Source organism: Macaca thibetana, chromosome 8 (assembly GCF_024542745.1).
Source record: "Macaca thibetana thibetana isolate TM-01 chromosome 8, ASM2454274v1, whole genome shotgun sequence".
Classification (NCBI taxonomy): domain Eukaryota; kingdom Metazoa; phylum Chordata; class Mammalia; order Primates; family Cercopithecidae; genus Macaca; species Macaca thibetana.
Window position 1 is genome coordinate 106,504,086 of NC_065585.1, and position 24,099 is coordinate 106,528,184.

The following is a 24,099-nucleotide window of genomic DNA, read 5'->3' on the forward strand; positions in this document are numbered from 1 at the left end:
TGCATCTATCAAAAAAGTGAACTAAACTCTTTTGGAAAGCAAGAAAATATATATAAGTATCAATTAGTCATATATTAAAAAAATATATAGGGTTCATACAGCATGCAAACAATCATTTTTATTAGTTAAATTTATCAGCTACTACTTGTAAAGTAAACCACTAAGATTATACTTCAGTTTCCAACTCCAGAAAATTACAGTAGGGGGGCATCTGGAAAGCAGGTGCCAGACCCTGGGTTAGGATACAAGACTTTTTCCATCTTAGCTGCAGGTATTTCTGTGAGTTGAGTTAGTTTGTCTCTTTGAGAAGAGAGACAAGGATATGACTGTAATATCTACAAAGATTCACCCTGGTTGTATGGAGTGTTTAGGACGCATATTTGTGGCTAATGTGTTAAATCTAAGTAGAGCCAGCTTTAAGAAAAACCACTACAGAAAATCCAAATTTCAAAACCAATACATTAGAAAAATTCTTATTTACTTAAAAAAAAAAAAGACTACAGAGTCCTTGTAAACAGTAGGTTTCCCTGGTGCATTTAAATTAATTAGATTTACTAGGAAAACAGCAAAATTTTGAGAACATTATTCTGAATAACTGAGTCAGCCAAACTGTTAAAGGAGAGAGGAAATAGTTGAAGACATATAATTGTTTGAAATTCCAGCATATTACTCATGTAGACTTTGTCAAATGCCTCATGTGTTACTTTGTATATTATTCATATGGCTGGTGAGGGATATGGGTTTTTTTTTCTTTTTTTGACAAATTCATAGTTTACAAAGAGAAGTGACAGGTGCTTATGACTAACATAGGATCATCATTTACCCTAAGAAATGCTTTATCTTATTTGAGATTTGATGATGCAAGATCACCTACCAGAGTCACCTTGTCCAAAGAGATTGGTTTGCACCAGTGAAACATCCCACTGCTATCAAGCTGGTCAGAATCTTGTTCTACATCATGTGGAAAAGTCCTAAATAGGAAGAATGGAGAGTTAGTTTGAGACTATTTGGAGCTCCTCTGTAACAAAGCCGAGATGTAAAACTCATCAGAGCCTTGAGATCAAAGAGGAGAATAGCATAAGTAGAATGACCACAGGTCTGTAAGACTCTAGAATAAAGGCTTAGATGTGAAGAGCACAAAGAGCCCAGACTGTATCATAGCTGAAGACACACTTTGGGCAAAAGCTACATAGGGATTTTTTTTTTTTTTTTTTGCCTTAGATTATATGTACCTTGAAGATAGTTATTTCTGGTTTTAATTTTGATACTGTATGATACTGTTATTCATTGGTAGATATCATGAGCAGTGTTTTGGGCACCTGAATATAGAATTTACATAGCTGTGAGAGATTCAATCATGGGTGATATTTCTCTCCTTAGCATATTTTCCTCCTGTCTCCTTTCCATATATTTTTCTGAATGGTTCCCTGTTGAAACATTCTGATTTAAGTAAATACTTTTTGCATTCTTTAAAGCTTTCATCACTGGTTTGCATTTGCCTAGACTTTGCTTTGATCTTGATCTAAGTCTTGGCAATGCCATCCCCGTGGTCACCCCACACTGCAGTTAGACACAAGTTTGTTTCATAATATATTCAATCCACGACAGGGTTGCATGTTCTTTTGAAAAATCTCACTCTCATCCTAAGGAATGCATATTTGCTTGTGAGAGAATAAGAAAACCATTGTCAAATTACAGAAAATTACCAACCTCACCATATCCAGCTGCTTTCCTTCCTGAGTGTAGGGACAGGTAGGTGGGGCCATGTGACTAGTTCTGTCCAATGAAATGTGAGAAGAGATGGGTCAGGCAGTGAGAAGCTCTCAGGTGAAGTTCTCAGGGTCTCTCCTAGCCTGGCTGCTCCAGTGGGCACCTTGAGCTGAGTGCCCTGGCTTGCTTGGCCTATGCTGGACATGTAATGTGAACAAGAAATAAACCTTTCTTGTGCTCAGCCACTGAGATTTCATAGTTGTTATCAGGGCATAAGTCCATCCCATTCTAACACCAATTCCTTTTGCAAAACACATGTTCCATGGTATATTAGTAACTGGAGACATCCTAGAAGTAACCAGAGTTTGAGAGCAATGGCCCCTCTTTGACAGTCACTGATATGGTCTGGCTGTGTCCCCACCCAAATCTCATCTTGAACAGTAGTTCCCATAATCCCCATGTGTCATGGGAGAAACCCAGTGGGAGGTAATTGAATCATGGGGATGGTTACCCTCATGCTGGTCTTATGATAGTGAGTGAGTTCTTAGGAGATTTGATGGTTTTATAAGGGGCTTCTCTCAAAATTCACTTTGCACTTCTTCCTGCCACCATGTGAAGAAGGACTTCCTTGCTTCCCCTTCCACCATGATGGTAAGTTTCTTGAGGCCTCCCCAGCCATGCTAAACTGTGAGTCAACCAAAACTGTTTCCTTATAAATTACTCAGTCTCAAATATTAGCAGTGTGAGAACAGAATAATGTAGTCACAGTGCACTTTGGCCTGTGAAAGGTTCTGACAACAGCATATAAAAGGATTTCTGCGATATAGAAATCCTTTAAAAATTGTATAACCCAATGTTTCACAACTTATCTGACAAAAGCTTTCACTATTTACTTACACGCTTACTTATTTTATTTATTTAAAAGTATCTGTTATTGTCCCCTAAAGTCTTTTGGAATATACTGTACTGTGTGTCACATTACAGATTCAGTCGTGCTCATCTCAGATGTAACTGATAACAATGTTCTCCCATGCAATTTTACTCTACATCTTGGGAGAAATACAATCTATTCCCCTTCATGCTGCAGGGTTATGGGGTTTCCTTGTGAATTAATACAGTTTATTATTCAACGCCTAGCCCCCAAACTCAGACCTCAACATAATGACAAGCAATTTTGCTTTCCTCAAGCAGTCTAGATTCTAAATTGATATCTTACACCTTATTTTTTTTTCAGACAAAAGAACTTACTCCAACTTAGATTGAAGTGTCATACTTCAAAGTAATAGGACAGAGAGGACCTAGAAGGAGAAGCCAGGATAGGGGGAATGGGATACTAGAAACAGGTTTGGAAAGTCAGAGAGGATAATTCCTAACAAGAGTGGCCAAGGTCTTGATGCAATCCTTAATCTCCTCTTGCACTTAAGAACTACCTATAAACTTAGTGGGTTTAGTTAATTCTAATCATTTGCCTAGTTAGACGATGTAACATATAGGCTTCAAGGTCAGCTTGACCAAAATGGGTTACCCTGTTCATTCAAATTAACATATCTTTTGGCAATTTAAATATCTATAAGCCATGAGCTCCAACACCAAGTTCCAAAAGACCCACAGGCTCTCTTAATTGCACCAGACAGGACCCTGATGACAGCCTTATGACAAGCTTCTTAATGGGACTCACCAGCAAACACAGCTAATACCTGAGTCTGGTCTTGATTTTCATCAGGATTTGGAGAATTGATGAATGGTATTATTCATCCATAGAACCTCTTTGTCTCTATCAGTCGCTTCCTAGACACTCTCCCTAGGATTCCTCAGAACATGTGTTTACATATCATGACCAAGTTGGTAGTGACTGTCTTTCAGGGACTCTTTGAGAACAATTTGGAAATAGCTATGTTGCCTTTTAGGAGGTGGTTCCCTGCTGTCTGCCCTCAGCACTCAAGTCTACAGCTGCTACTACTACTTTCCTTCTGGTCACTTTCTTCAGCTTTTCTCTACTTCCCCTCCTTCTCCACCCTCTCCACCCTCATGATAAATGAAGAGTCTTTGGTCTGGTAATTAAATGCCCTTTTGGCAAATTTAAGGTGATCTTCTCCCAAGCACATTTTAACATGACTCAGAATAGGGAATCAATCACTGTACATTTTTATCATAATAAAAGTGTGATATATGTATACAAGCTGTCACAGGCAACATTTTTCTTCATTCTAATGTTATGAAAAACAGACATGCCTTAAAGGAAACACCTGTTGGAGACCGATATTTAAAAAATTCTGGAGGAAACCCACTTCATCATAAAGGCATCCATCTGGTGTCCTTGCCAAAGCAAAACCGAATGCAATTTACATCACCATCCCTTAACTGAAGCTCCCTTCTGCCATATGCTTTGCAAATGTCATGATCCTCACAGAAACATACTCTCCTACAGAGACTAATAAATCATCTATGAGAATGTTCAGCACCAGCAGTCTTAGAACTTGGAAGCAAGGAATAGACCATAAAGGTTATGCTATAGGAGGAAAAGGTAGCCACGGGGTACCATTCAGGTCAAAAAAAGACCTGTCAAAGTCTGACCAAGGTCGAGGGGGCTTTGTATATAGGAGAGGCTGGCAAGAAATGTGGCGGGAGTTTTATGGGGTTGCCTTCAGCAGGATGTGTTTGGGATAATGGTGGGGTTGGTTCCCTTGGTCACATATCTTGCTTCTTACTGCCCAAGCAACAGCGTGTTGTATTTTTGCCTGGGAGCATCCAGGAAGCAATGAACCTTGAAATGTCTGAGTCCCATCTCCAGCTTTCAGCTTTGGAAGCTGCTGGATAAGAACAGTTTTTGCAGCCTGTCCACTTGTGGCTGCGTAGAGCAGCACGCAAATCAGCGTTCCTTTCTGATGATTGCTTTTCTTTGGATTGCTTTGATATGCATGAAGACTGTGTCTCATGAGCAGAATGTGTTGCCTCATGAACAGAACGTGTCACTTGAACATGTTCCAGCAGGGAAAGGCAGCTCTGTTTTCTGTGACCATTCTGAATAGAACTTCTATTCTCTCATGTTCCTAGCAACTTATTCTGTATAAATCCTATCAGTTAAAGGAAAAAATAAATAAACCTTGTGCCTTTGGTTGCCAGTGGTGGCACCTGATGAAAGACAGACCAAACCATGTAAGAAAACTTCTATTAAGAAGGTAGACTAGGTTTCATTGTGCCAGGTCAGGAGGCATGGTTTCCAAGAATGTAAATTTGTTATCATTATTTTCTCCAACTTACAGATTTGACTCAGATGATTCTTGAAGGTGATCTGCCAAAAAAATGAGATCTTCCACTGTTCACAATATTTATTAGAAAGTTCAAAAAGCCTCTACAATTCCTTTTTTTTTTTTCTTTTGTAGACCTCATTTTCGGCTATGTTAGGAAATCCTGGCTTATGACCATTCTACTTGAAATTTCCTTAAAACCCTACAGATGGCTTGTAAATTCTTAAGAGAGAGTTTTCTGGCCTGGATGCAGAGTAATATATTTTTGGGGCAAGATTTGAGTTTTACAGAAATAACAACTTTCATGAAGTTCTAGCATAGAGAGAAGGAGGGAAGAGCATTTGTGTGTCCAGCAGTTTGAGTGGCTTTCTTGGTTCAATCTTTTGAAAACTCCATTGTGACTGTCTCTTGAACATAATAGTCAAGTTCTCGCCAAAACTCAAGAAAAAAATCCTGTGTCTCAGGATGCCTTTGATGGTTCTGAGATTTTTGTATATCAAAGGCCACATGTGCCCTCTCTCCAATGACTTTATATATAATATAGCAAGGCTATTCAGTTTACACCTGACTTGGAAACACTCACTTATTGTCAATTCTGATGAATTCTGCATGTTATGGGGAAAAAAATCACCAAAAATTGGGGAATGTAAGGACAGGTTACATATGCAGTGCTTCCCACCTGATCCTACTCACATACCCCCTCCCACAGCGATACACATATTGTAGTCAAATATTAAAATCTGAGCCTAATCTTTATGGCCACATTATGATTTAATTTTTCTGGATTTCATCTCATTGCTGTTTATTCATTACGAGGCATTTTATTTTACCTTAGAGGGAAATTTAAGATTTAAAAAAATTGATAATTTTATATAGTTCATTTCCCCAGGAACCTGTGTATGAGCAAGCTGAAAAGAGTTCCTATGAGTGCCAAGAAACTTTCAGGACCAAGCAACTGGGGACATAATTCACCCTCCCTGTTAGAAAGGCCTCTGTGACTCCTTCCTTTCCTACGAGGAGTGAAATGGGCACCAGGCTCTGTGTCTTGCATCCGGCTTGGCCAGTTAATCCTTACTGTTACTCCTTTACTGGGTAAAGTTTTATAAAGACCTGCCATGAAGTCTCATGGGATGTGACATACATTGACAGCAGCCTGGTTACTTCCAAAGCACCAAGCCCCCTTGCTTGCCATCTGGGACAACCTTAGGAAACCATTTGAGAAGAGGAAAATAAACCCACTGTCTACCAGCCATTCTGCTTTGCTTGGGTTTCCCAGGACATGGAGACTTTCAGGACTAAAACTGGTCACTCTGTTGCCCAAATGGAGATACTTCTTTGTGCTAATTTGAAAAGCTCCCTGAGAGGAAGAAGAGGAAAGAAAGAATAAAACACTTGAAATATCATGCCTAGAAAGCCTTCCACGTTGTGCAGAAAACTTTCTACACCTCTGTGTTTATTGATGAGCTCTGTTGATGTTTAATGGAAGAGCAGGCAGAGAAGACAGTTAGGTGGCCAATAGCCCTGAAATGTTTTAAGATAAATAGGTTCTGTATTCCTCAACCTCTCTCCACTTCCTGGTCTCTCCTGATTCTTTGCATACACAGAGTCGTCATGAAGTCATTATTAAATTATAAACTTTAATAGTAGAGATAATAGGTATGATTTTAAAAACATCTGAAAATGGTATTTTTTAAAGGAGGTATATAAAAATTCAGGATATCTTTCTATTCAGTGTAATCTAATTTCAGTCTACGTAGGAGAATGTAAACTGTATTCTAAGGTAAACCAGATCAGCTGTGAGCGGAGCGTTCTGTTTGCCTTTAAATGCTGCTTTACAGATGGGCTCTATCAAACTTGTGGCCTCTGCTTTCAATGTTTACAATATAAAATCTCCACAAAGGCTTTTTTTTCTATCTTCTAGCTTAGAAGTTAGATCCAAGGTCACAGTGGCCCCAGCCCAGGTGAGGCAAGACCAGGATAGAGTTTCTGTTAGATAAACCCACATCTGAGCCGATATTTGAACTTCTCTGTGTTAAGCTTTGCTTTATTTCTGATGAGTAAAAACTGACAGCTTTTCCACAGAGCATTTTCTGTGAAAACACTTGTGTAGGCATCTCTGAGTATAAATTGTTACCAGACGAAAAGAGAAAGATAAAAAGACAATTTCCCTCTTTCTCACCCATTCTACAGATGAACCCTCATTTAAATCCCTTTACATTTCATGGATATTGCATTTGGGATTTTCTATAACATGAGGACAAATGAGATATGACCCAGAGTAGGTTCCTTTAATAAAAGTCAGAGTCTGTGCCCTCGACAAGCCTCGGGCTCATGGCAACCCTCATAGGAGCCATTTCCTCAGCCAATTTTTTTCAGCATAAGGTTATAGTTTTAGGTGCTCTTTCCCACACTCTCCAACACTTTCTAAATATCAACTTGCATAGTAAGTGTAGAGGTTGACCTAAATAAAAAATACTTCCGCCGGGCGCGGTGGCTCACGCCTGTAATCCCAGCACTTTGGGAGGCCGAGGCGGGCGGATCACAAGGTCAGGAGATCGAGACCACGGTGAAACCCCGTCTCTACTAAAAAAACACAAAAAATTAGCCGGGCGCGGTTGTGGGCGCCTGTAGTCCCAGCTACTCGGGAGGCTGAGCCAGGAGAATGGCGTGAACTCGGGAGGCGGAGCTTGCAGTGAGCCGAGATCGCGCTACTGCACTCCAGCCTGGGCGACAGAGCGAGACTCCGTCTCAAAAAAAAAAAAAAAAAAAAAAAAAAATACTTCCCTCCCATAGACAGTTGTGGCATACAGTTTTCTTTGTGTATTGGACAATGAACTGAACAATTAAGTCAGTTACTCTGACACTTTCAATCCTAAAATGCATCACTGAAACAAATGCAAATTTCATACACAAGACTGTATTTTTTTTTCTTTTTTCCATTTTAGTGGGGTATGGAGATGGGGAGTAGGAGCATGAGATATCTGAAAACTACTTCCCTTTTCATTGTATTGATTCACTTCCCAAGGTTTTATGGGATTGAGTTCAGGTCAGGGTTCAACATGACATAAATGCTTTCTTTATGCAGTGGGTTGGGAGGCTTGGCCTTGAAAATTATTAACATTAATATCCCCCAAAAGGAATTGGAACTGGAAAAAGATAGCACCCATCAAAATGTTACTGGTGTGAGGTGCCCATGTGTTTATGTGTGTGAGAGAAGGATACAGGGGGTAGGTATCAAACTCTGCAGAGGAAATTAAAATAATTGCAGGGTATGTGGATATTTTAATGTATTTTCTCTACAAATGGGAAGTTATTTGTGAAGTATTCTTATCCATATTGCTTAGTTTCTCTGAAATCCCTGTGGCTGAAAGTTGAAATGGAGTCAACATAGTGTGCTGGTGATTATGGATTTTTGAAAACATTGGAAGGACCCAATGATGTGTTGAGGACCACAGACTTTAAAAATTTCCTCACATCTGGAAGCCATCACTGGAGGAAAGCCTGTGAATACAGGCATCCTGAGTGTTATAACGTTTTACTTAGTACCAGCAACCTGTCAAGAAGCAATGGAGATAATGGAGATGGAGGCCATTTGGGATCACTCACGACATGGAGTCCTCCCGGTCTGTGTGTTACACAATGGCAATGTGGAGATAATGGAGATGGAGGCCATTTGGGATCACTCACGACATGGAGTCCTCCCGGTCTGTGTGTTACACAATGGCTATTTTTAAAAGGAGGCACGCCTTGATTAAAGATGAAAAGTTAAAATTAGGAGTCTCTTGTGGGAGGGAAAAGGTTATGGACAGTGTTCTTTAACAAGAAGATGTGATTAGTGTAGGGCTGTGACTAGGTATGAAAGGTAAGCATCAGAGTTTTTTAGTGGGCCGTATAAGAAGTGCAGGATGAGATAGCCTCAGTAAGGCAGGGGCACTCATACTTAGATGTTTCCTATGCCTTAGTTTTTTAAATTAAAGGTGAATGAAAATGGAAGGGGGTAAGAAGGAGGATATTCACCCTGCTCTGTTCACCTCTAATTTGAAATGAAGTTTCTAAAGGTCAGTAAGTCCTCAGCTTTCCTGATGTGTGACTCTTGGTCACATTCATATTTGGATTCCTTGAAGCTAAGACCTGTTGCACCAAGAAACTATCTAGATGTTCCACTTCTTATTCTAAAGCTCCAGAGGGAAATACTGGAAGTCATTTATTTCCTTGTAAATGTTTTTACTTAGTTGCAGCCATTTATGGGGGGAGAGAGGAAGACAGACAGACAGAGAAAGAGAGAGAGAGAGAGATATTCTATAAATTTTATGGGAATTTCTCTACAATTTAAAAATCACCACCAAACATACACATACACACAGCTTTTGGCAATAAAATTCTGTCTTATGTCTAATCAAAATGTCTGCACAATGGAACCACTGTGCATGCTGATAAGTGAGTTTTGACTCAGACCCTTTTTGCTATTGTCCCATAGCAAGAACAAAATCACCTCATGGTTCACAACTAGTTATAACTCATGCAGAAGCACATGCATTTCTCTCTTTACTGATCTTGTGGAGTAAATGGAAGATGCAAAATTGTGTACTGTTAAAGTTTTTTAGGTAAGCAACCTTGTCTTTTATAGACTAGAATAAACTGGCATATGTATGAAACTATCTTAATACAAATATAAATAATCTCACTTCCTGGTGATCAGTTTCTTGATTATTTTGCAAGAAAAAATGTTTTCCTATTATCTCTTTCTCTTTCATATCAAAAACTCCATTGAAATAAATTCCCAATCATGTCTCAGCTCTTTTTATTGTTTGAAAAAGAAAATAAACTGCATGTTCTCTGAAATCTTCCTCCAACCTCTTCTGTTTGATCATCTCAAAGGAGCAGACCTTCTTTCTCAGAGTTTCAGGGATAAAAGTCCAACAGTAACCACACCAAATTTTAGATGTCTTAATGATTATCACATTCTATTCTTTGATTCCTTTATCTGCTGTACTATTATTTTTTGTTTCCATGGAAAATTAAGCTTATATAATTGAGTCAATTTCTCTTTAAAAGTATTATTCACCCCTACCTTTTCCCAATTTTCCAACAACCTATTAATCTAAACTCAAAACATTTATTAGTAGTTTGGAATGAAAATTATTGCCTTTGTCAAATTATCATAAATCTAATCTTTATTGTTTCCAGACATCTGATGTGATACTGTTCATTTTAACTATCTAGAACAGAGTTGACAAATTTTATTTTGCAAAAGGCTAGATAATAAATATTTTAAGCTCTTCAGGTCAAGAGGCTACATTGGTATCATGTAGGTACTTACATAACAAGAAAGAAAAAAAGTTTTTATAAATATTCATTGATGGTATTTAAAATATAATAGTTTAGTAATTTAAATTTCTTAAATTATAGGTCTACTAATGAAAACAAAATAATTTTTAAGGAATTTTTAAAAATTGGCATTCATGTTAATATTCTCTATCATCAAAATTAATTGCAAATGTTCATATGTTAATGTTGACACCAACAAAATTTAACATATTTTATCTTTGAAAATGTCTTTTCACACAGATAGGTACTATCAAATACCAATAGTGCTCCAAGAGCATAAGATTCTATAATAATTGAGCATATTTATTGCTTAGAAGTCATTTATAGAATTTTATTAGATTCTTCTTTTGATATTTGCCTTTTAGCATGTCATTATATTGCAGATTAATCACTTGCAATGAAAGTTTAGGTAGAATCTTCTCAATTGCATTGTTAAGTAAACTTTGAAATATAGAATTTTTTTAGCACTTGCATCAAGGTCTAAAACGACAATGCTGAAATTGAGATCAGAAAATATATCTACTGAAATTTGTGTGGAAATATTAATCTCGTTTTTTATTTTAACTTTTGACAGCATGGGAAGTATATAAAGAAGCATGATATTAGTTGTGATTCAAAGATTGATGATTGTCATTGTAATTATGATAGAGCAAGTTTCACATATTAGCTCTGCTTTGACTTTCAATTGGAGATGATGAAACCTGCAGTGAATAATAAGTTTTGAAGTCGTTTAGTGTTCTGAAATAGTGGTCGACAGCACAGTTCTTCTTATTCAGAAACATTTTAATCTTGATCCAGGTTTAAAAAATAACACAAAAGGCTAGGTACAGTGGCTCATGCTTGTAATCCCAGCACTTTGGGAGGCCAAGGCGGGCAGATCACTTAAGGCCAGGCGTTTGAGACCAGCCTGGCCAACATGGTGAAACCCCACCTCTACTAAAAATATAAAAATCATCTGGGTGTGGCAGTTAGTGCCTGTAGTCCCAGCTACTTGGAAGTCTGAGGCAGAAGACTCACTTGAACCGGTGCAGTGGGGAGGGCAGAGGTTGCAGTAAGCTGAGATAGTGCCACTGCACTCCAGCCTGGGTGACAGAGAGAGACTCTGTTTCAAAAAAAAACCCACAAACAACTTTACTATTGTTAAGTTCTTAAACTGATGTGTCGTAGGGTAAGTCAGGATATTCAGCTTTTATTTCTTACAAAACTTTATGGAGCTAACAATGGCAAAGTTTATGAGAGCTAATGAAGTTTACCATTGACACTTCTGGTTCAATAACTCATGATAAATTCATATATTCTTCACAAAATACTTTGTGACGGATAACACAATAAGGACTATAGTCTTTATGCATTTTACATTTTACGAACTTTGTAAATTTGTCTAACTAGGACTGTTTCTGGTCCACGTGTATTTTTGTATCAGGTGTATTACATCTTAGCAGATTCTGCTTCAGATTATACTGAATTAATATTTTCTCAACTTCTTTGAATATATTTTCACAGGTAGTTGTGCCATGCAAACTATTCACAGAGGCCATTTAGGCACTTCAAACTCTGCACTGACTCCTTGAATAAACAATAACTAAGCTGTATCAGTAATGTATGTTAACATATTAAAAGCTGAGGGAAACCACTCACAACTATTTTCCTTATTTTTAAGTGATATTAATATTGCTTCTGATGTCTTCAATTCTTCTAGCAATGATTTTTGCTGAAAGGTTAATAGTGCTAGGCAGTTTTATTTTGTCTGGATACATCTTTTGGTCTTCTGCAATCAAACACAATTTAATTGACTCGCCATCAGTAAATGACTTCTCTTTCTTGGTTAACAAGTGAGTCACTCAGAAACAAACTCTGGTTGCAAATTCTGCTGTGCTAAGATGTTCTTTTAAAATTTTATAATTTTTCTAACCATGGCTTCACCGTGAATTGGGAATATTGTATTAAGTGCCAAGTTTGATAATATCAGCATATATTGTATTCTTTTACCACAGTTATACTTTCATCACAAATGAAACACAATGCTTTGTATGGCAAATCATATAAAAACAGGTAGCGAAGTGGATTTTGACTTCTAATCTAGAAAGCAGACTGATACCATTTTAAAATAGCATTTGCATAGACCAAAGATATCACAAATAATCAGTGGCATTTGTTAATGGAAAATTTTTTTGTGAATTATCTATATTTCTAACATTTTTGGATTTTTGGCTTGCCAACTAAAAGTGTCAAGTTAGAGATGAAGAAAGGCATTGCTGCAAAGAGACGGTCTTAAACCAGCTTGAGAGACCATTACACGTTTAATAATAAGACGAAAAATAACTATAAAAAGTAACTACAAGGGACATTCTTCCAGAATGGCAGAGTTAGGGCCTTTGAATATTCACTATTCTACACAAGCAATGAGAATATTGACAAAAAAATTATCAAAATCAACATCTTCAGAGTTCTGGAAATAAACCAGAGACTTGAAGCAATATGAGGAGTATTTGTTTAAGAAAAAATGATGAGATCTTGGTAAGAACAATAAGTTTCATGGTATTTTTGAGAAGTGTTATTCCCATTCTGCTCTCTTTAGTTCAACAGCAGCCTTCAAGATCAGAAGCCTTACAATAACAGTAGCTCTGAAAACCAGCAGTCTGGCAGCCACCAGAGAGAAAATAATAGATCTGAAGCTGTTAAATATGTTTATTCACAGAATATGTTACTATTTGAGCTTTCTAGCAGCTCCCTGGAAATGCCCACTTGCAGGGCTTATCTTTATTTGGCCTGGGAGCTTCCTCAGTGGAATTTTTTCCTGAGGCATTTTAAAAAAATAATCAGCAGTAATTTTTTAAAATTGCAAGTATCTGAGTTATAGTTAACAATGTGGCCAAAAAAGACTCATAAAAATCTTCAAAAGAAAAAGCTGGAGAATTAGAAGTCTATAGAGAGGACCAGGTGTGGTGGCTCATGCCTGTAATCCCAGCACATTGGGAGGCTGAGGCAGGTGGATCACCAGAGGCCAGGAGTTCAAGACTAACCTGGGCAACATGGTGAAACCTCATCTCCACAAAAAAAAAAAAAAAAAAAAAAAAAAAAGTAGCTAAGCATGGTGGCTCACATCTATAGTAACAGCTACTCAAGAGGCTGAGTCAGGAGAATTGCCTGACCCCAGGAGGTGGAGGTTGCAGTGAGCTAAGATTGTGCCACTGTACTCTGTCCTGGGTGACAAAGCAAGACTCTTGTCTCAAACAAAACAAAAGAAAATAACCGACTTCTTATAGAGGGTATTAAAAGGTTTTGAAACATTCACTGTAGGAAACTAAATAAAAATAAAATCATGTGCATGTGCAGAGTTGTAAATACACCTAGGGAAAAAAACCTGAGATATTCCTAATCTCTTCTGGCTGATATTGAGACTGCACAAACCAAAAATGAAGGCTAAGGCAAAGATGTAAACTGCTAAAATGTCAAAGGAATTACCTCAACATGCACACAGAATCCCTTGGCAAATATAAGAAGACTTATCAGTTGAAGGCATTTAAGGAAATCTCAGTGCAATCATTAGCTGACCATAAAGCTAAGTGAGTAGAGATTTAAGTGTCAATGTACAACAAAGCCTAGCAAAATAGTTTTTAGAGTTGTCATATAATATTATTTAAAATGCCTGGCTTTCAACAAAAAAATTATGAGACACAAAGACAGAGGAAGTATGGGCCATACCTGGCAGGTGGGGTGGGGGATGGGAACACCAATAGATAGATTACAAGAAAAAAAAAACAAATGGAAATTCTGGAGTTAAAAACTACAATAACTGAAAAGAAAATTTTAGTGGAGGAGCTCAACAGCAGATCTGAGTTGACAGAAGGAATAAATGAGCTTAAATATAAGTCAATGGAGATAATGCAGTCAGAAAAATAGAAATAAAAACCTATTGAAGAAATATACACAGAAATTTGACAAAACTGTGGGACATCATCAAGTGTATCAACATACACAAAATGGGAGTTCCAGAAATAGGGGAGAGAGAGAAAGAAGAAAGAATACTTAGATAATGGACATGAATTTTACATATTTAATGGAAACATTAACTTACATATATAAGCAGCTAAAGGAAGTTTATGTAGAGTAATCTCAAAGGTATTCACACCTGGATATATCATAATCAAATTGTTCAGAGCCAAGGGAAAATAGGAATCTTGAAAGCAGCAAGCAAAAAGCAATTCAGCATCTACAAGGGACCCTTAATAAGATTAACAGCTAATTTCTCATCAGAAACCATGAAAACCAGAAGGCAGTGGAAGAGCATATATAAAGTTCTCAAAAAAAAGACATATCAATTAAGAATTCTATATCCAACAAAGTATTATTCAAAAATGATGAAGAAATGGAGGTATTTTCAGATAAAGAAAAATGGCCAGAATTGTTGTTTGCAAACTTTTATTATGAATAATACTAAAGAGTATTACAATTCCTTCAGGCTGAAGTGAAAGGATGACAAACATTAACTTGCATCCACATTAAGAAATAAAGAGTATCAGTAAAAGTAATTACATAGGTAAATAGGAAAGATAGTATTATCTCTCTATGCATCCGTCCATTCATCCATCCATTATTCCATCCATCCATCCATCCATCCATCCTTTTGTATTATCTTGTCTGACTTAAAATACAAGTTTGCAAAGCAATTATAGGATTGTGTTGATGAATCTATAATATTATCAAGATGTAATTTGTATGATAATCATAGCATAAAGGTGAGGCAAAGAATTAGAGCTACATAGAAGTAAAATAGTTGTGTACTAGTGAGTGTTGATGAACCTATAATATTATCAAAATGTAATTTGTATGATAATCATAGCATAAAGGTGAGGCAAAGAATTAGAGCTACATAGAAGTAAAATAGTTGTGTACTAGTGAAAATAAGATGGTATTAATATGAACTATGTGGCTATAAGTTGTTAATTGTAATCTCCGAGGCAACCACTAATAAAATAAAAATATTCTAAAAGAAATCACAAGAGAATTAAAATGGTACAATAGAAAATATCTATTTAACAAAAAAATAAGGCAGTAATTGTAGAATAGATTAAAAATAGACAAGAGACATATATAAAAAATGCCAAAATGGCAGACTTAAATGCTTCATTATTCATAATCAATTTAGGTGTAAATAGATTACACTAATAAAAAGGCAGAGGTTGTAATAATATTCATAAAATATGTATTTCATTTACAAGAGAAAGAATTTAGATTCAAAGCACAAATAGGTTGAAAGTAAAAGGATGGAAAATAACAGCCTGAAAATAGTAATTAAAGGAGAACTGTAGTGGTCATACTAATAATAAACACAACAGACATCAAGAAAAAAGGTACTAAATACAAGTGTTAGCATGATTTATCTTTCTTCATTATTTTATTTTAATCTGTCCAAATATTTATATTAAAAGTAGATTTCTTATATACAGCACATGTTGAGTCTTGTTTCTTTATCAACTCTAACAATAGCGGTCTTTTAATTGTTGTATTTATGCCACTCATATTGAAAAGATTATTGATATGGTTGGATTAATGTCTACCACATTTGTAACTGTTTTCTAATTTGTTACATTTGTTCTTTCTTTCCTGTCTTCTCTGGTTTTGATTGAACATTTTATATGATTTCATTTTATCTCTTTTTGTAGCATAATACAACACTTATATTTATTTTTTTAAATTAGGAGTTGACCTCAAATTTGCAATATATATTTTTAACTGATTTAAGTTTCTCTTTGAATAACACTACACTGCCTGATGTGTAGTGCACATAGCTTATTTCTGACTCATCCTTTTCATCTCCTATGATGCTGCTGTCATTCATTTCAAGTATCTAGGTATATTGGTCACCTCATACAATTTTACTATTAATACCTTAAAGAGTTATATTTTAAGTCAATTAAAAATAAGAAAAATAAAATATTTTAATTCATTTATTCTGTCTTGAATATTCTTTATATAGATCTCAGTTTCTGATCTATATAATTTTCCTTCTGCCTGAAGACTTTCTTATCATCTTTTGACATTTCTTGTAGGGTAAGCCTGCTGGTGATAAACTGCCTCAGTTTTTGTTTGAGGAAGTCTGACTGTTTCCTTCAATGTTGAAGAAAAATTTTACTGCAAATAGAATTTTAGGTTGATGGGTTTTTTTCTTTCAATACTTTAATTCACTCCACTCTGTTCTTACTTATGGTTTCTGACAAAAAGACAACTATAATTATTTTCTATGCTTCTCCATGGGCAAGATGACTTCTTTTTCATTTGGGTTCTTTCATAATTTTCTCTATCTTTTTTTTTCTTAGCAGTTTGAATATGATACGCATAGTTGTATATATTCTATTATGTATCCTACTTGTTTTCTGAACTTTCCAGGTCTGTGGGTTAGCATTATTAATTTTGGAAAGGTCTCAGCTATTACTACTTCAAACATTTCTTCTCCATTTTTTCTTTCTCCTCCTCATATTACAGTTATGCATATATTCACATTTTAAATTTGGCCCACTTTTCTTTTATATTGTTCTTATTTTTTACTCTTCTTTATGCCCTTTTATATGAGTTTGGAAAATTTCTGAAGATGTATCCTCAAGAGTACTTATTCTCTCTCTTTCTTAGTTTAAATGCATTTTATTTTTAGACAATCTACATAACAAGTTTTTTCCTTAAAAGTAATGCTTCCATGCCAAATAAGTCAGAGTCAAAACAATTAAAGAGCTCAAGATGACATCAGTCTCATTTGTCTTAATCTCTGGTGTTGTGTCGATGACAAGTGGCAGCCAGTTATGATGACAGTTGATAGATCCAAAGTAACTACCAAATTTGTTAACATCCTTTAATTTCTAAACCATTCTTTAAAACATCATATATAGGGTCACACTGACCATCCTTATGGTAGTTCAGCAGAGCAACCATGCCAGGTTGATTTAGGTTTTCACCAATAAAGAATTGGTAGTCTTGCTGGGCATGTAGCTCATGCCTGTAATACAAGCACTTTGGAAGGCCAAGGCAGGTGGATCACTTGAGGCCAGGAGTTTGAGATCAGCCTGGTCAACATGGTGAAACCCTGTCTCTACTAAAAATACAATAATTAGCTGGGCATGGTGGTGCGTGCCTGTAATCTCAGCTACTGGGGAGACTGAGGCAAGAGAATCACTTGAACCCAGGAGGCAGAGATTAGAGTGAGCTGTGATTGTGCCACTGCACTCCAGCTTGGGTGACAGAGTGAGACCCTGTCTCAAAAAGAAAAAAAAATGGAACTAGTAGTTTTTGAAATTAGCAAAGATGTGCTTGATTTGTTCTTCATTCCTGTTATAAAAGGTTTCACTCTTTCTGGTCTCTGTTCTTCAAGTTTTTCTTTGATTGATTTCATTTTTCTTTGATTGATTTCTTTGATTGATTTCATTGATTGATTACATGAAATCAAAGTAGACTTCTTTTGTGAAGTTGCTTCCTACAAGTGATGGTTTGTAACAATATCAACACTAGTGATTATCGTACTTGCAGTAACTTCACCCTCAGTACTTTCAGAGGAGGAATCTCTGCCAATGAGTGAGTCATCAGTGTTCCCTGTTGTCTTACTGACCATCTTCTGCTCCACTTCCAGGCACAGCCCATTTGTGATCTCCCAGATCTTGTAAATGTCAGAGAACATCTTATTGTGACTGATGAGGTCCTGGAAGGTAATCGTGATGGGGCTGAAGGGAGATGAAGGTGGCACTAGCTTAGCAGAAGCCTGGAGCTCAGAGCACAGTGCAGCCAGAATGGTGTTGTGGGGGAGGGAGGAGTGGGAGGAAAAGCTACTCTCCTTTTCGTGCTGTCCAGTCTACTGGTGAGCCAATCAAGGCATTTTCTATTTCTGTTACTGTAGTTTTGATTTCTAGTATTTCCTTTGATTATTTCTGAGGATTTCTACCTCTCTGCTTACATTGTCCATTTGTTGTTCCATGTTGTCTATGTTTTCTATCAGAGTCTTTAACATATTAATCCTACTTATTTCAAATTATGATAATTCCAAATTGGTATCATCGCTTAGATTGTTTCTGTTACTTGGTTTTTCTCCTCTATAAAATAAAAATAAAATCCTAAATCCCCCTTCCCCCTACCAACTGAACAGACTCCCTCTTGGCCAAAGGCACCACAGAAAAATCTTTAAAAACTGAGTTCCCAGCCATGACAGGAGAAGAGATCAGATGAGCCTCATGATACCTCCTTCCTTCTATCATTTCAACATGACTACTGACTAGTATTAATGTAAAAATAGAGATTATAAGACTGACAGAACAGACCCTTTGTGGCAATAAGATACCAAATTACAAACAGAACTTAAGGCCATTCTAGGCAAGGGTTATGTCATGTACCCTACCCTTAAGAAATAAATGACATTCGAACTGCTACAAAGCTTTTGGTTTGTTTCTCTAGTAGCTAAACAAGCACTGACCTTAAGATAAGCAATATTAAAACAATTTGTAGCTCACCACCACATTCTGACTAATTGATCCCTGTTCTACCAGCCATAACTACAGCTTTTATGGGACAAGAGACTGATTTCAGCACTTTCTACAGATAAGAAGACCGTCAACCATGGATTGGTTCTGGCCGATTTCCAGAAGCTACACTCTTACATGCATTCATGCCTTGAAAAGAAATTTTGATGTTTAAGGCCTAGTTGTGATACATTTAAATGTCTCATTTCTCCAAAAAAAATACAAATGGCCAATAAACAGATGAAAAAAATGCTCAACATTTTCAGAAAAACACTCAACTAATCATCAGATAAACACAAATTAAAACCACAATGAGATACCACCTTTACTCCAGCCAGAATGGCCATTATTAAAAGTCAAAAAACAATGGATGTGGTGAAAAGGGAGTGCTTCTACATGGTTGGTGGGAATGGAAATTAGTACAATCTGTATGGAAAACAGTATGGAGATTTCTCAGAGAATCACAAGTAGATCTACCACTCAATTCAGCAATCCCACTACTGGGTATCTACCCAAAGGCAATATAAGTAATTATATCAAAAAGACACCTACACACATATGTTTATTGCAGCACAATTCACAATTGTAAAGATATGGAAACAACCTATGTGCTCATCAACTGATGAGTGGATAAAGAAAATGTGGCATATATACACCATGGAATACTACACAGCCGTTAAAAAGAACAAAATAATGTATTTTGTCGCAACTTGGATGAAAGTAGAGTCCATTATTCTAAGTGAAGTAACTCAGTAATGGAAAACCAAATACTGTATGTTCTGACTTATAAGTGGGAGCTAAGCTATGGGTATGCAAAGGCATACAGAGTGGTATAATGGCCATTGAAGACTCAGAAGGGGGACACTGGAAGGAGAATGAGAGATAAAAAACTACATATTGGGTACAATGTATACTGCTTTGGTGACAGGTACACTAAAATTTCAGACTTCACCACGATGCAATTCATCCATGTAACCAAAAAACCACTTGTCCCCCTAAAGCAGACGTTAAAAAATTATTAAGTCTCTACCCCAAGGTAAACATGGGTCTCATGTTGCACGCACATTCATAGCTTTTCCTGTAACCTGTTGAATACATATGTTTTGCCAACCTGTTCAACATAAAGCTCCTAGCTCAACCCCTTTTCCTTTGAAATTCCTGTCTCTGTTTTTTCCTGAAGGCTCACTTCCCAGCTTGTGGGATGGCCACCTTACAGGCTGTAACCTTTTATAAGAAATAAAGTCTCCTTTCCGAATTTATAAATTGTGTGATTTCAAACTGAACATCTCAGAGAGTGTTTTGTTTTATTTTTGGCTTTTTGCATTCTTTGCAACTTTGTTTTACAATGGGATATGTTGTATTAGATAATAAGAACTGAGGTAAATAGGTGTTCAGTGTGAGATTTTATGTTAATCTAGCTGGGAATTGCACTATTGTTTGCTGTAGCTGTAGTTTTCAGTGGCTCCAAATTCCTCTAGTGTCATTGCTTTTGTCTACTTTGTTGTCTTCGGGTTTTCCTAAGAACTCCTTCTTGAATAATCTGTACCTTGCACCTCTTTCAACTATAATTCACTTTTGTGATACTGAAGCCCTATTGGTGTGGTGGTAATGTGTGGGATACAGGAAGATTATATGATTGTATGATGAAGTCTCAGATTTTTAGTGGGTCTGTTTTTGGAGGCTGTGACCATCAGCATGGATCTTAACTCCCCACATTTCTCCATTCTTCTTCAGGTGATACAGGGGTAGAGTAGGAGACATGCCATTCCCTCAGCTGAGGCAAAGCCCTGGGAAAGTATTTTTTTTCCCCTGGAGAGCAGGCCCTTGTAATGGAGAATGTTCTGATTCTATTTCTTTTTACATTTTTTTTAGACAGAGTCTTGCTCTGTGGCCCAAGCTGGGGTGCAGTGGCGCAATCTTGACTCACCACAACCTCCGCCTCCTGGATTCAAGTGATTCTCCTGCCTCAGCCTCCAGAGTAGCTGGGATTACAGGCGCCCACCACCTGACCAGCTAATTTTTGTATTTTTAGTAGATGGGGTTTCGCCATGTTGGCCAGACTAGTCTCGAACTCCTGACTTCAGGTTTTTTTAATTTTTTATTTGAGACAGAGTTTCACTCTGCCACTCAGGCTGGAGTGCAGTGGTGTGATCTCACACACTGCAACCTCCGCCTCCTGGCTTCAAGCGATTCTCCTGGCTCCAAGTGATTCTCCTGCCTCAACCTCCCCAGTAGCTGGAATTACGGGCACCCATCAACATGCCCAGCTAATTTTGGTATTTTTAGTAAAGATGTGGTTTCATCATGTTGGCCAGGCTGGTCTTCAACTCCTGACCTCAGGTGGATCCCTCCGCCTCGGCCTCCCAAAGTGCTAGGATTATAGGCGTGAGCCACCGTGCCTGGCCTCTGGCTGTATTTCACAATGGTTACTCTTTCTCTCACCCTGCCAGAGTCTCTGAGGGAATTTTTCTAGGACTTTCACTGGAAAAATCCTGGAACTTGGTAGAATTCCTGAAGGCAAAACCCTCCAAAGTGTGCCCCCAGGAGTTTCTCATTCTATACCTTATCCACACTCAACCTGTAGTAATTTGGCCCAGTTATCATGTAAATATTCCCACTAGCTTACAGCTTCAGTGCTTCCCCCAGTGAACAGATCTCAGCTGTGATTCTGCACATTTTTGGATTTTGCCCTATAACTTCAGTTTCACTGATGGGCCATGAAAAGTCTCTAATCTCTCAGTTTGTTTAGTTTTTTGTTATTGTAAGGACAGGAGTAATGACTTCAAAGATCTTTACAAGTCAGAGTTAAAACTGGAACTTCAACCACAGCTTTCCTTATTCACTAAGACTGCTTCCCCTAGGCCACAGAAACAGAAGGCTTGGTTTTCTTCCCTTTTTTCCCCCCGTTTTTTGTTGTTGTTGTTTTTTTCTGTTTTTTTTTTTTTTTTTTTTTTTTTTTTTTTTTTTTTTTTTTTTTTGAGATGGAACCTCACTCTTTTTCCCAGGCTGGAGTGCAGTGGCTCAATCTCGGCTCACTGCAACCTTCACCTCCCGGGTTCAAGCGATTCTACTGCCTCAGCCTCCGGAGTAGCTGGGAGTACAGGTTTGCCCCACCACACCTGGCTAATTTTTGTACTTTTAGTAGAGACATGGTTTCGCTATGTTGGCCAGAGTGGTCTGGAACTCTTGACCTCAGGTGATCCACCCGCCTCAGACTCCCAAAGTTCTGGGATTACAGGCATGAGCCACCGCGCCCGGGGATTGGTTTTCAAATGTGGATCACATCACGGCATACCTCCGCCACGCGTTTAACCTGAAAACTCCCCTTTCAGTAATTAAATACACTTTCTTCACGGGTCATTATGATGTGATTTATGACATATGTGTAATTGTCAGAATTACTGTGGGTAATTAAAATATGAAGTGAATGCTGCCAGAGGCTTCAGTCCCTCTCAATGTCCTCATTAAAAATCAGGAGCTGACCAAATTATAAATAGACTGGTTTGCACAAGTTCCCAGCAAAACCTAATTATGAAACTTATCCTTATTCTATCAGAACTCACTCCATTAGTCATGCAAATTCTGAAAATGATTAAGTTATTTTATGTGCCGGAATTGTGGAATTAATAATAAAGAGGTGGGTAGCAGTAATTAGCCATTACTATGAAACTTCATTATCTCAGGTCATTCTGGGTCAAAGTTGCATGTCTTCCCAACCCCACACCTAACACACTGAAGATGCATCCCTACCTTTAAGATAGTTTAATACATGATTTAATGGTTTTAGTGAATTTATGATAACTTTTTTAAATGAAAGCTAAGCTAGGAGAAGGAAGAGGATTTATGAACTCTGTATGAGGTAGTATTTTGCAACTGATTGGACACAGATATTTGGCAATCAGCAGAAGCCTTTTTTTTTTTTTTTTTTAAAACAGGGTCTGGCTCTGTCATCCAGGCTAGAGTGCAATGACATCATCTCAGCTCACTGCAGCCTCAACCTCCTGGGCTCAAATGATCCTCCCACTTCAGCCTCCCAAGTAGCTGGAACTACAGGCATGTGCCACCACACCTGGCTAATTTTTGCATTTTTTTTTTTTTTTGTAGAGACAGGGTTTCACCATGTTGCCCAGGCTGGTCTTGAACTCCTGGACTCAAGTGATCCTCCCACCTCTGCCTTCCCAAGTGCTGGGATTACAGGCGTGAGCCATGGTGCCCAGCCAGTGGAAGTCTTTCTTCCCAGAAAAGGCAAAGCACAACAAGGAGAAATTAGTTACCCTGAGGTTGTTTCTGGATATGGCAGCTGGAACAGGAGTAAATGATAAAGTTCAAAGCTTAGATGATTATGTCTCATTTTCTCTCTAATTTCACAGGTAGGGGATTTAGCTTGGAGAGAATAAATGACTGCCAGTTACTAAGAGAGCCAGATATCAAGCCTAGTGCTATGTGTCTCTTCTTTAAAGCGTGATAGGCAACCAACTGATGAGGAAATTGGTGAGCATCAACTTTCTCAGCATGTTGAGAGAACTTTGATGGCTGGTCACGCTAAATGTTCAGAGGAAAGAAAAGATAATTCACTGATTGTTCAGCTTGGTGAATTATAGCCTCTCATGAGACAAGAAAATAACTATGTGGAAACACAGATATCATGATGCTTATTCAGAAGATGCTAAGAACTTTGATGACTCATTCAATATATCTCTGCATAAGTAAGAGCAAATAAAATGCAAAAGATAAGGAAGGAAAAAAGAGATGGATAGAAAAGGAAGGGAAGGAGAAGAAAGAAAAAAACAGAAATGCATATTTTATAGATTGATTCTATATATAAGAGTTAAACAAATGTGGCGGACCTGGTGGCTCACGCCTGTAATCCCAGCACTTTGGGAGGCCGAGGTGGGAGGATCACCTGAGGTCAGGAGTTTGAGACCAGCCTGACCAACATGGAGAAACCCCATCTCTACTAAAAGTACAAAATTAACTGGACGTGGTGGCGCATGCCTGTAATCCCAGCTACTCAGGAGGCTGAGGCAGGAGAATCACTTGAACCTGGGAGGAGGTTGCAGTGACCGACATCGTGCCATTGTACTCCAGCCTGGGCAACAAGAGCAAAACTCCATCTCAAAAAAACAAAAAAAACAAAAAAAAAACCCAGTGAAATGTTTATGTATCAGTTAGCCTATGGGGGCTCAGTGCTGCCAATTTGGTGAGGACAATGGGGTTTATGCAAATGTCCCTTTGTAGAGGCAATGGGAGAAAAGAAGCAGAGAAGGGCCAAGAGGTATCTCTCACAGGAATACAGAAATTCTAGCTCTGCATAC

At 37.6% G+C, this 24,099-nt stretch overlaps 1 protein-coding gene across 2 annotated transcripts in view; it reads right to left on the reverse strand.

Moving 5' to 3' along the window:
* KCNU1 (potassium calcium-activated channel subfamily U member 1) overlaps positions 1-24,099 on the reverse strand; it is a 162,347-nt gene that overhangs the window by 34,958 nt on the left and 103,290 nt on the right. For both annotated transcript variants that reach the window (XM_050801679.1, XM_050801678.1), the window contains exon 20: positions 875-971. In XM_050801679.1, coding sequence (XP_050657636.1) covers positions 875-971 — 97 coding nt within the window. The remainder of the gene's footprint in view (positions 1-874; positions 972-24,099) is intronic.